This window comes from Callithrix jacchus, chromosome 22 (genome assembly GCF_049354715.1).
Source record: "Callithrix jacchus isolate 240 chromosome 22, calJac240_pri, whole genome shotgun sequence".
Lineage (NCBI taxonomy): Eukaryota > Metazoa > Chordata > Mammalia > Primates > Cebidae > Callithrix > Callithrix jacchus.
In genome coordinates, this window is record NC_133523.1 from 15,599,727 (window position 1) to 15,613,268 (window position 13,542).

At 52.0% G+C, this 13,542-nt stretch overlaps 1 protein-coding gene across 6 annotated transcripts in view; it reads right to left on the reverse strand.

The window, feature by feature from the left end:
• CPAMD8 (C3 and PZP like alpha-2-macroglobulin domain containing 8) overlaps nucleotides 1-13,542 on the reverse strand; it is a 117,392-nt gene that overhangs the window by 89,774 nt on the left and 14,076 nt on the right. For all 6 annotated transcript variants that reach the window (XR_004738251.3, XR_004738250.3, XM_035286103.3 and 3 more), the window contains 4 exons: nucleotides 13,349-13,403; nucleotides 9,681-9,794; nucleotides 5,999-6,083; nucleotides 4,764-4,872 (listed from right to left, as the gene is read on the reverse strand). Coding sequence is in view for 4 of the 6 variants with exons in the window: in XM_035286103.3 (XP_035141994.3) it covers nucleotides 4,764-4,872; nucleotides 5,999-6,083; nucleotides 9,681-9,794; nucleotides 13,349-13,403 (363 nt within the window). In the remaining 2 variants the exon portion in view is untranslated. The remainder of the gene's footprint in view (nucleotides 1-4,763; nucleotides 4,873-5,998; nucleotides 6,084-9,680; nucleotides 9,795-13,348; nucleotides 13,404-13,542) is intronic.

Genomic DNA, 13,542 nt, shown 5'->3' on the forward strand with positions numbered 1-13,542 from the left:
GTTTGCTTTCCTTTGTTCGTTGTGCTCTTGTGGCAAGATGGCTAGTAAGGGTACCCTTCCTGCAGTGCAGGAAGTAAAAATTGCTTGCTGAGAGATCCTTTGTCTCAGTGATGATTTTTCTTTGCGGCACTGAGCATGTTTCCAACAAGGAGGGAGAAAATACGCAGCGTGTGATCACTTGGGGTTGGGGTGTCCTCAGGGGATGTCCCTGAAACACACACCTGAGGTGCAAGACTCTTTGGCTGCTGGGAGGGTCTGGGGACACTTGGTGGGATACCCAGTCTATGCCATGGGACCATGCAGAGGGTCCCTCACTGGATCTGCACAACATCCCAGGGAAGATGGACGTTGGCTCCATTGAGCAGAAGAGGAAAGAGGCCAGGTGTGGTGGTTCACGCCTGTAATTCCAGCATTTTGGGAGGCTGTGGCAGGCAGACCACTTGAGGTCAGGAGTTCGAGACCAGCCTGGCCAACATGGCAAAACCCTGTCTCTACTAAAAATATTAAAAACTGCCTTCCTTCTTTGGGCCGGGCACAGTGGCTGACGCCTGTAACCCCAGCACTTTGGCAGGCCGAGGTGGGCAGATTACAAGGTCAGGCGTTCAAGACCAGCCTGGCCAACGTGGTGAAACCCCATCTCTATTAGCAATACAAAAATTAGCTGGGCGTGGTGGCAAGTGCCTGTAATACCAGCTACTCAGGAAGCTGAGGCAGGAGAATTGCTTGAACCAGGACCCGGGAGGCGGAGGTTGCAGTGAGCCAAGGTCGTGACACTGCACGCTAGCCTGGGCTACAGAGCAAGACTCAGTCTCAAAAAAAAAAGCCGGTCATGGTGGCACATGCCTGTAATCCCAGCTACTTGGAAGGCTGAGGCAGGGGAATCGCTTCAACCCAGGAGACAGAGGTTGCTGTGAGTCAAAATTGTGCCACTGCACTCCAGCCTTGGTGACAGAGCAAGACTGTCTCAGAAAAAAAAAAGAGGAAAGAGATTCTCATACTGACACAATCTCCCACAGCCCAGGCAACAGAGGGGATATCTGAACCCATTCAGCCCCGCCCTGAACAGGCACCAGAACTCCCTCATTCAATTCCTATCTCAGGACCCCAGCCTGGGACTTGGCAAATAATCCTTACTCAGAAAGAGGTATGGAGTAAATTACTCCATAAATGATAGAACTAAGACAAAGGCCATCAGCCGGTAGCCTCCCGGGAGAACGGCTGGGAGTCCCCAAGGTGCCAGTGTCAGGAATGGGGCGGGGGGGTGGTTATGGTGTCCAATCCATGAAAGAAGTCTCCGAGAGCTGAGAGAGATGCCAGGTGCGGTGGCACACGCCAGTAATCCCAGCACTTTGGGAGGCTGAGGTGGGGGTGGATCGCTTGAGATCAGGAGTTCAAGATCAGCCTGGCCAACATGATGAAAACCTGTCTCTACTAAAAATACAAAAATTAACCCAGCATCCTGGCACATGCCTGTAATCTCAGCTACTGGGGAGGCTGAGGCAGGAGAATTGCCTGAACCCAGGAGGTGGAGGCTGCAGTGAGCCAAGATCGTGCCACTGCACTCCAGCCTGGGAGATGGAGCAAGATTCCATCTCATTAAATTAATTAATTTAATTTGATTTAATAGATCTCAGAGATAAGAGAGGGGAACCCATTGGAGCAGATGTGTCCCAGGTGGGAAACAGACCGAGAAGGAGCTTTGGATGGGAGGTGGGGAGGAGCTGGTGCTGAAAGGGTTAATGTCCAGGACACCTAAGGAGGGATGGGAGTCTCCAGGAAGGTGAGTGTCTGTTGTACTGTACCCCACTCACAATGTAACATTATGTTGAAAGACCAAAAAAAGTTACAAAACTTTAAACATTTTTGCCTGTTCTGGACATTTCTGTCAGTGAATCATACACTGTGTGTCCTTCTGTGTCTGGCTCCCCCAAGGAGGAGGGATCTTTTGATCCCCCAATCAAAAGATACAGCCAAAACCTAACGTATATCCAAAGATACACAAAGACTCAAAACAAAGGGTTGGAGAAAAATTTACCAACCAAATGGAGAGCAAAAATAAATAAATAAACAAAAAGCAGGAGTTGCAATTCTCACATTTGATAAAAGAGATTTCAAAGCAACAAAGATACAGTGGTAAAAGGATCAATGCAACAATAAGAGATCTTAATACCCAGATACATAAGACCCATAACGAGATTTAGACTCAACAAGACAGAAAATTAATAAGGATATCCAGGACTTCAACTCAGATCCGGAACAAGTAAACTCAATAAATATTTATAGAGTTCTCCATCTTAAATACACAAAATATTGATCGGCCATTATTAATACCCATTTTTAGAATGAAGCAATATTCCTGTTCTCTCTCCCTCTTTTTCTTCCTCTCCTTCTCTCCTTTTTTTACTTTTCAACATCCTAGTTCCTCACCTCTACTCCATACATTCCTCTGAACACCTGATTCCTTGTGATTCTCCCGTCCCACTGAAACCTCCAATCCATAAAAAAATAAAATTTTCATCCTATACAGAACTCTTTCCTCTTCTATCATACAAAATTCACACGGAGCTCCTCAGGGTAGGATTGTGCTTTTTCAAGTGTCTAGCATGATGATTGCCCATAATTGATCATCCACAAATGTGGGTTGAATAAATAAATGAAAATAATAAATGAATAAATCAAATCTGAATTCCTCAGCCTTGTCTTTAAAGCCCTCCTGGCCAAGTGCAATGACTCATACCTGTAATACTAGCACTTTGGGAGTCCAAGGTGACAGAATCACTTGAGCCCAGGAGTTCAAGGCTACAGTGAGCTATGATTGTGCCACTGCATTTCAGCCTAAGCAACAGAGCCAGACTCTGTCTCTAGAAAATAAAAATAAAAAATAACACCCTCCCCAAATATAACAATTTGTATATATTTTTATCTCTCATTAAAAAAAAAACAAAAAAACTTTAAACATGTGGGAATGTAAAACAGTGAAGCCACATCGACCATCTGGCAGTTCCTCAAAAGGCTACACACAGTGTTCCCCTCTGACTTTGCAATTCTGCTCCTAGGAATGAACCCAAGAGAAACAAAAAGGTAGGTCCACAGAAAAACTTTCATAGGGACGTTCATAGTATCATGAGACACAGCAGCCAAAAAGCAGAAGCAACCCAAACGTCCACCACTGGATGGAGGGACAAGCACACTGTGGTCCGTCTGTACCAGGGAATACGATGCGGCCATCGGAAAGGAATGAAGTGCTGCCCACGCTATGATGCAGATGAACATCAGAAACATGACGCTGAGCGACAGGAGCCAGACACAGAAGGACACACAGTGTATGATTCACTGACAGAAATGTCCAGAACAGGCAAATCCACAGAGACGGAAAACAGATCAGCAATTGCCAGGGACTGGAGGAGGGAGATGAGAATTCTCTGCAAAAGGACGGGAAGGATTTGGGGAAGGAGGGTGAAATCATCCTAAAACCAGATCACAGCCATGGTTGCACCACTCTCCATCTATATGAAAACCACTGTATACTCCACATGGGTGAATTGTATGCTCTGTGAATGATATCTCAATAAAATTGTTTTTATTTTATGTTAGACATGGGATCTCACTATGTTGCCCAGGCTGGCCTCGAACTCGAACTCCTGATCTCAAGAGATCTTCCTGCCTCTCTGCCTTCCAAATATTAATAGCTGGGACTCCAGGCAATAAAGTTAGTTTAGTGTTTTTGTTTTTTTTTTTTGAGAGGGAGTCTCGCTCTGTCTCCCAGGCTGGAGTGCAGTGACAGTCTTGGTTCACTGCAACCTCTGCCTCCCAGGTTCAAGCGATTCTCCAGCTTTAGCCTCAGTTGGGATTACAGGCATGCACCACCATGCCTAGCTAATTTTTGTATTTTTAGTAGAAACAGGGTTTCGTCATGTTGGCCAGGCTGGTCTTGAACTCATGGCCTCAAGTGATCTGCCCACCTCGGCCTCCCAAAGTGCTGGGATTACAGGTGGGAGCCACCACACCCGGCCAAATTTTCTTTTCTCAAAACTTTACATACAGTAATCTGCAAGGAAACACATCAAAATATCAACAGTGTTCGAGTCCACCTACTGGAGAACACGTTATGTTTATTTTCCCTCTTTTTATATTTTCTAAAGTATCTTCATTCAGCCTGCAGGAATTTTATCATCAGAAAAATCCCTGCTATATAACTGTTTTAGAGAGTAAAACAGAGCAGTGGCTCACACCTGTAATCCTGGCACTTTCGGGGGCCAAGGCGGGAGGATCACTTGAGCCTAGGGGTTCAAGACCAGCCTGGGCAACATAATGAGACCCCTGCCTCTATTCAAAAAAAAAAAAAAATATATATATATATATATATATATATTTGAGACAGAGTCTTGAGTCTTCACCCAGGCTGGAGTGCAGTGGCGAGATCTTGACTCACTACAACCTCCACCTCCGAGGTTACTGCCTCATCCTCCCAAGTAGCAGGGATTACAGGCATGCACCACCACCCTCAACTAATTTTTGTATTTTAGTAGAGACAGGGTTTCATCATCTTGGCCACGCTGGATTTGCACTCCTGACCTCGTGATCCACTCGCCTCAGCCTTCCAAAGTGTTGGGATTACAGGTGTGAGCCACCGTGCCTGGCCTCAAAATATTTTTTAAGGCAGTAAATAAACTAATAACAATAAAAGAAAGCTGAATAAAATGTGTGATTGTGGCAATGAACCTGGGGGTTGGGTCAGCGGGTGAGGGGTCCCTGTTTCTCACCTTGGTCGTTCTGAGGACTGGGCGTCCCACCTCGTGGCTATAGTACCCCACACCATTAACAGTCATATTGATCATTAAGGCACCGGCCACAGGTTTCCCAAAGGTATACCTGGAACAAAAGGGTTAGGCATAGTCAATTTCACAGCCAGGAGACTCCAGACTGGGTGGCAGGGAGGGCCCAGCCTCAGGAAGGCCAGGTTGGCACAGTGTGGCCACTAGTACAGTGACTGGTGCAGCTCCCTCCCCACCTGCATCCTGTCCTGACAGCCGTCTCTGCAGCCTGGAGTTGGGACAGAAGATACCAAGGCCCTGTGATCCTCTGCACCAAGCCTCGAGATGGACAGAAAAAGAGACCGAGGGTCAGAGAGGAACTCTGGAACTGAGCAGGCTAGGTTGGTACCACCTCTAGAGCAGAGTAGTGCAGAGGCATGAGTGACTATGGGCCCCTGAGAGGTACCTGAGCCTAAGTGCCCTATTAAGCTCCACCTTGAACCAGGGACTGGACTTCTCTGAGCCTCAGTTTTGTCACCCAGACAGAGAATGGGAATCAAACTGCCCTCTCAGGGGTGATGGTGAAACTTAAATGTCTGTATGTCACCTCTGATGCAGAGGGAATGCTGGGCGTGGGGAACAGGAGCAAAGTGAGAGAGTGCAGGCCAGGCACAGCACTTCGGGAGGCCAAGATGGGCAGATCACCTGAGGTCAGGAGTTTGAGACCAGCCTGGCCAACATGGTGAAACCTGGTGTTACTAAAAATACAAAAATTAGCCATGTGTGGTGGCGCACACCTGTAATCCCAGCTACTCAGGAGGCTGAGGCACGAGAATCATTTTAACACAGGAGGCAGAGGTTGCAGTGAGCCGAGATCATGCCACTGCACTCCAGCCTGGGCAGCAGAGTGAGACTCTGCCTCAAAAAAAAGAGAGACAGAGAGAAGAGCAAATAAAAAAATAATGCCAGGCACTTCAATAATATTTCCTAGACTATAAAACGGGCATGTGCCCAGCCCTGGATTTGAAACCCCACAGGCCAGAGAATCACCTCCTTCACAGCCAGGGGGCAGGCGAGAGCTGGACACAGGAATGGGGGCCTCTGAGGGCTCTCCCTGGCACCCCCATATCAGCACCTCTTGATGCCCTGTGGTGGGCCCTGGTATGGGCTTGGACAACAAGCCGCCTGATGGTGGGGTAGGGGGAAAGGTCCCCCAGTGTGCCCCAGGGGCCCCTGTTTCTCACCTGGCCTGCACGGTGCCTGTCTCACAGGCATCCAGGTCTCGGATATACCGGGGTGGGTCAATCAGCAGCTCAAACTTGGGTAACACTGAAGAGAGAAAGCAGAGAGGAGGAGGGTGGCTTCTGTCCCTAAGGTGACCTCAGGAGCCCTGGCCCCCCGTGCAAGGTGTCTGTGGGCCACAGCACCCGGCCACCGCCACGGCTGACACTGTACCCATCCACGCCATGGCTGACGCTGTACACATCCACACCAAGGCTGACGCTGTACACATCCACACCATGGCTGACGCTGTACACATCCACACCATGGCTGACGCTGTACACATCCACACCAAGGCTGACGCTGTACACATCCACACCATGGCTGACGCTGTACACATCCACACCATGGCTGACGCTGTACACATCCACACCAAGGCTGACGCTGTACACATCCACACCATGGCTGACGCTGTACACATCCACGCCATGGCTGACGCTGTACACATCCACGCCAAGGCTGACGCTGTACACATCCACGCCATGGTTGACGCTGTACACATCCACGCCAAGGCTGACGCTGTACACATCCACGCCATGGCTGACGCTGTACACATCCACGCCAAGGCTGACGCTGTACCCATCCACGCCATGGCTGACGCTGTACACATCCACTCCAAGGCTGACGCTGTACACATCCACGCCATGGCTGACGCTGTACACATCCACGCCAAGGCTGACGCTGTACACATCCACGCCAAGGCTGACGCTGTACACATCCACGCCAAGGCTGACGCTGTACACATCCACGCCAAGGCTGACGCTGTACACATCCACGCCAAGGCTGACGCTGTACACATCCACGCCAAGGCTGACGCTGTACACATCCACGCCATGGCTGACGCTGTACACATCCACGCCAAGGCTGACGCTGTACACATCCACGCCAAGGCTGACGCTGTACACATCCACGCCAAGGCTGACGCTGTACACATCCACGCCATGGCTGACGCTGTACCCATCCACGCCATGGCTGACGCTGTACCCATCCACGCCATGGCTGACGCTGTACCCATCCACGCCATGGCTGACGCTGTACCCATCCACGCCAAGGCTGACGCTGTACCCATCCACGCCATGGCTGACGCTGTACCCATCCACGCCAAGGCTGACGCTGTACCCATCCACGCCATGGCTGACGCTGTACACATCCACTCCAAGGCTGACGCTGTACACATCCACGCCATGGCTGACGCTGTACACATCCACGCCAAGGCTGACGCTGTACACATCCACGCCAAGGCTGACGCTGTACACATCCACGCCAAGGCTGACGCTGTACACATCCACGCCAAGGCTGACGCTGTACACATCCACGCCAAGGCTGACGCTGTACACATCCACGCCAAGGCTGACGCTGTACACATCCACGCCAAGGCTGACGCTGTACACATCCACGCCATGGCTGACGCTGTACACATCCACGCCATGGCTGACGCTGTACACATCCACGCCAAGGCTGACGCTGTACACATCCACGCCATGGCTGACGCTGTACACATCCACGCCATGGCTGACGCTGTACACATCCACGCCATGGCTGACGCTGTACACATCCACGCCATGGCTGACGCTGTACACATCCACTCCAAGGCTGACGCTGTACACATCCACGCCATGGCTGACGCTGTACACATCCACGCCATGGCTGACGCTGTACCCATCCACGCCATGGCTGACGCTGTACACATCCACGCCATGGCTGACGCTGTACCCATCCACGCCAAGGCTGACGCTGTACCCATCCACGCCATGGCTGACGCTGTACACATCCACTCCAAGGCTGACGCTGTACACATCCACGCCATGGCTGACGCTGTACACATCCACGCCAAGGCTGACGCTGTACACATCCACGCCATGGCTGACGCTGTACACATCCACTCCAAGGCTGACGCTGTACACATCCACGCCATGGCTGACGCTGTACACATCCACACCAAGGCTGATGCTATATCCATACACACCACTCTGCTCAGCAGGCTTGCTGCGGGCTGCATCTATTCCCCATCTTTGGGGGACCAGGACCCCATTTTCCTCAAGGGGCCTCCTCCTGTCACTTTTAGACCACCAGCTTAGAGCCTATCCCAGGGTGGACACCAGGCCTGAGGCGCCTTCCAGCCCCTGCGACCCTGGGAGCCCACACGGGTCATCCCTGGGGTGGCTGCAGCAGAGAGCTGATTTCTCCATCTGCTTCTGGACTCAGCCCTGGGAGAGTCAAGCCATCTTGTCACCAGGGGTGGGGGTGACACCCTGGAGCCGCCAGAAAACCAGAAAGAATCTGGTCTTGGGAGAGCCCTGGTAGGAACCTAAGAATCTCTTCTTTTCTTATTTTTGAGACAGAGTGTCGCACGATCTTGATTCATTGCAACCTTCTCTGCCTGGTTCAAGCAATTTTCCAGCCTTAGCCTCCCAAGTAGCTGGGGCTACAGGCTCACGCCACCAAGCCTGGCTGTTTGTATTTTTAGTAGAGACGGGGTTTCACCATGTTGGCCAACCCCTGGTCTTGAACTCCTGACCTCTAGTGATCCACCCACCTCAAAGTGCTGGGATTACGGATGTTAGCTGCGTGCCTGGCCACCTATTTTTTTTTTTTTGAGACAGGGTCTCACTTTGTGACCCCAACTGGAGTGCCGTGCTGCAGTCACAGCTCGCTGCAGCCTTGATCTCCTCCTCAATCCTCCTGCCTCAGCTTCCCAGTATCAGGGACTACACACATGTGCCACCATGTCCAGATAATTTTGTGTTTTAAAGTTTTGTACAGATGGGGACTATGTTGTCCAGGCTGGTCTCAAACTCCTGGCCTCAAGTGATCCTCCCCCCTCAGCCTCCCAAAGTGGTGGGATTACAGGTGTGAGCCACCACCATGCCTGGCCTACAATACTTTTTTTCTATAAATGGCAAGAGTGCACTTTGGGAGGCTGAGGCAGGATCGCTTGAGGCCAGGAGCTGGAGACCAGCTCAGGCAACATGGTGAAACCCTGTCTCTACTAAAAATACAAAAATTAACCAGGAGTGATGGCTCACACCTGGAATCCCAGCAACTCAGGAGGCTGAAAAGGGAGGATCACTCGAACTTGGGAAGTTGAGGCTGCAGTGAGCCAAGATCGCACCACTGCACCCCACCCTGGGTGATGGGCGTGAAACCCTGTCTGAAAAAAAAAAAAAAAAAAAGCAAGGGTGCAGGACCATCCCTGAAACTATGCCCAGCCATCACGAGCCCTCAGTAACGGGGACTCATGTCATCTTCCGCCTCTTCACCAGTTTCTTTCCTTCTCTCTTTTTTTCTTTTGTTTGTTTGAGAGAGTCTCACTCTGTCACCCAGGCTGGAGTGCAGCGGTGCGATCTCGGCTCACTGCAACCTCTGCCTCTTGGGTTTGAGTGATTCTCCTGCCTCAGCTTCCCGAGTAGCTGGGACTACAGATGCCCACCACCACAACCAGCTAATTTTTGCACTCTTAATAGACACAGGTTTCGCCACGTTGGCCAGGCTGGTCTCGAACTCCTGACTTCAAGTGATCCACCCACCTGCGCCTCCCAAAGTGCTGGGATTACAGGCGTGAGCCACCGCACCTGGCCTTCTTCACCAGTTTCTAAGGTTCCTCCCAGATCTGAAATTCCAAGACCCTGGAATTCTCCAACTTACCATACTTCTGAACTTCAAAAGACCTGTTGTACATGTGGCCTTGCATTTCGACAAAAATCCACCATTCTCCCAACACAGGCTGGTCGGACAGGGGGAAGCTCACGTTGGTGATGCCTGTGTGAAGAGAGGACCCCTTCGTGCCTGGGCAAGAGCATGTGCAGAGAGAGCCATGGGCTTGGGCCCAGCTCCAGCATCCCGCAGTGAGGTACGGTGGTTGCCGGGAAGAGGGAGCCAGGACCTGGCTCCTCCTCCTTCCCTGGGCAGTGCCCCAGGAGAACTGGAGGCCACGGAGAGGCCAGTGGGGTCTGTGCAGATCAGGACCCTGCAGAATTAGGCCAGCCGAGCAGGTCTGAGACCCCAACAGGCTGCAAAGGGGTCCAGGGAGAGACTGGACCTGGGGTTCCTGGGACAGCTCTGCAGCCAGGGCCAGGGGCAGGCTGTGAGCTGGACAAACGTGGGAAAATGAGCCAGCCTGGCACATCCACTCCATCCCCCACCTGAGCCATTCCCAGCCTGCACGTTACTGACACCCAGGGCCCAGAGGCTCTCTGGGGTGGAGGCATCCTGAGCCCCAGAGGGCTCTGAGCAGCATTCCTGGCCTCCACCCACCGGATGCCAGTGGCACCAATGCCTGCCACAATGTGACAACGTAATAAAGTCTCCAGACATTGCTGATATCGCCCCTAGGGGGTAAAGAAATCCAGATAGACAGAGACAGAGAGAGAGAGGCAGAGGAGAGACAGAAAGAGAGAGAAGAGAGAAAGACAGAAAGGAGTAAGAGAGGAGAGAGAGGGGAGAGAGAAAGGAGGAAGAGAGAGAGAGAGACAGACAGACAGAGAGATAAAAGAGACAGACGAGAGACAGGGTCTCTGGCCAGGGCAGGGTTTCTCAGCCTTGGCACTACTGACATTTGGGGCCAGATCCTTCATTGCAAGGTGGGGGTGTCCTGCACACTGAGGCATCTGAGCATCATCCCTGGTCTCCACTCACCAGACGCCAACTGCCCCCCTGGTCCCCCACGAAAGTCCTGACAAGTCAAAATGTCCCCAGACATTGCCAATGTCCCCTGGGGGCAGAATCTCCTACCCGGCCCCAACCCCTGCATAAGAACCAGCCTGCTAACTGAGCTAGGGCACTCACACACCTTAGAACAGAGCACTCTCCCCAAACGTCCCCCCAGAAGCACCATCAGCCACTGACGCGGGAGGTGTCACGTGCTTCACACCTGTGCCTCTGAGCCCTGTCCGAAGCTGTTTTCACCGGGAGCCGTGGAGAGTTTGGAAGGGGCACACTGACCCCAGGCAGATCTTCCACTCCTGAGTGTGACATGCTCCCCCATCCCCAGTGACCGTACAGGAGGGTCACAGAGGGAGGGGACAGGGAGGGCATAGGGAAGGAGGTGCGATCACAATGGAGTCGGAAGATGTGATGGCTAAAATGGCTTTTTCCCCATGTATTCAAAGTGTGCCTTTGACGGCTGGAGGATGCGTCTTGAGCACGTGCTTGGTAAGGGGTCTGTGGCCAAGTCTGCCAAATGCTCCGGGAGAGAGGGGCACAGTCACCCTGCCCAAGAGAGGGGCACAGTCACCCTGGCTGAGAACCGTGGGTCTACACGCATCCCAAAAGGTTTATTTTATTTTATTTATTTATTTATTTAATTTGAGACAGAGTCTCACTCTGTGGCCCAGGCTGGAGTTCAGTGGTGTGATCTCGGCTCACGGCAACCTCTGCCTCCCGGGTTCAAGTGATTCTCCTGCCTCAGCCTCCTGAGTATCTGGGATTACAAGCACAGACCACACCCAGCTAATTATTTGGATTTTTAGTAGAAATGGGGTTTCACCATATTAGCCAGGCTGGTCTCGAACTCTAGACCTTAGATGATCCGCCCACCTCAGCCTCCCAAAGTGCTGGGATCACAGGTGTGAGCCACCGTACCCAGCCTAAGAGTTTTTTAATTTTTTTATTTTTTTGAGACAGAGCTTTCATCCAGGCTGGAGTGCAATGACGCAATCTCAGCTCACTGCAACCTCCATCTCCCAGGTTCAAGCGATTCTTGTGCCTCAGCCTCCTGAGTAGCTGGGGCAATAGGCCCCCGCCACTGCACCCATTATTTTGCATGTTTAGTAGAGACGGGGTTTCCCCATGTTAGCCAGGATGGTCTCGAACTCCTGACCTCGGGTGATCCACCCGCCTAAACCTCCCAAAGTGCTGGCATTACAGGTGTGAGCCACTGCGCCGGGCCCCAAAGGGTTTTTTTTTTTAACAGGAGGTTAAAAAAAACTCTTCCCTCCCTCCATGCTCTTAAGCTCAAGTCAGCCTAGGCAGCATCTTGAGACCCCGTCTCTATCAACAATTTTAACAAGTAGCTGCGCCTGGTGGCACACGCCTGGGGTACCAACCACTTGGGAGGCTGAGGTGGGAGGATCACTTGAACCTGAGAGGTGGAAGCTGCAGTGAGCTATGGTCACGCCACTGCACTCCAGCCTAGGTGACAGAATGAGAGAGAACTTGTCTCTTTAAAAAAGAAAGTGTTTTAAACTTTTCCAGAAAGGTCTTGAGTTTTGCTCTTGCCAACCTCACCCCTGCTCTCGGCATTCAACATCTCTGTCTTGTCCCCCCTCTCCAATGTCACTCCCCTAGACATCCACGGCCCTTCCCATATGTTGGGTCCCTGCCTGGAACATGCTTCTTGCCCCCTCACTTGGCCTGGCTGTCCCCTGTTCCTTCTTTGTTGCTGAAAAGGATCCTCCCCCAGGCAGCCTTCCAGGATTGCCTCTGCCACCCCAGGCTGGAATAGAGCCCCATTTACCCTCTTTGAGTTTTGAACTTCTCCTTTGTAGCACCCATCATAACTGACATTATCCAGGCTGTTCAGTCCACATTTGCTTTCCCCATTGGGTTGAAAGCTCACTCCGTGGCAGTATCTGTGGGGTGCCCACCAAATATCTGGTGATAGAGAGAGCAGTGAAGCGAACAAGAGGGAGTAAAGAAGGCAGAGACGGAAGATGGAACAGAAGAAAAGAGGCTGAGGCCGGGCGCAGTGGCTCACGCCTGTAATCCCAGCACTTTGGGAGGCAGAGGACGGTGGATCACCTCAGGTCAGGAGTTTGAGACCAGCCCGGCCAATATGGTGAAACCCTGTCTCTACTGAAAAAACACAAATTAGCTGGGCGTGGTGCCATTCACCTGTAATCCCAGCTACTTGGGAGGCTGAAGCAAGAGAATCGGGAACCTGGGAGGCGGAGGCTGCAGAGAGCCTCTGGTAGAGCCTCTGGTAGAGCCACTGCACTCCAGCCTGGGTGACAGAGCAAGACTCTGTCTCAAATAAATAAATAAATAAAAGAATGTGGGCGCATGTGCCCCAGTATTCCAGAAAGGTATTGAGTTCTGGGCAGGAGCCCTGCCTGAGTCCTAGGCATAGAGAAACATGGGCAGAAGGTCCAGATCCACAGGGAAGGTGCCGTGGGCCGGGCTGGGGCTCCCAGACCCAAACCCACAGTGTGGTCACCTCCCAGGTGGGTGTACCTGCCCTCCACTCCTCCTTGGTCCCCTCCAGCTGAGGCAGAAGCAGGGGTATATTGGGGAGGGGGCCCGGACAGCGCACATTCTGTTTTCCTGGAAGGCTTATCACCTCCGCAGCCCCTCAAGTAGCAGAGGAAGAAACTCACCGCAGCAGAATGGCTTCAAATGTCTCCACTCCATCATCCGAGAGCCTCGGGGGTCCTGTAGACAGTGGAGGGGGACATACACACGGAGTGAACTCAGGGTAGCCCAGCGTGCGCCCAATGTCAGGATCTTCCCAGTCCTCTCTCTCGGGCATGTCAACCATTCAGGGAAGATCCCGAGATTCATCATTCATCCC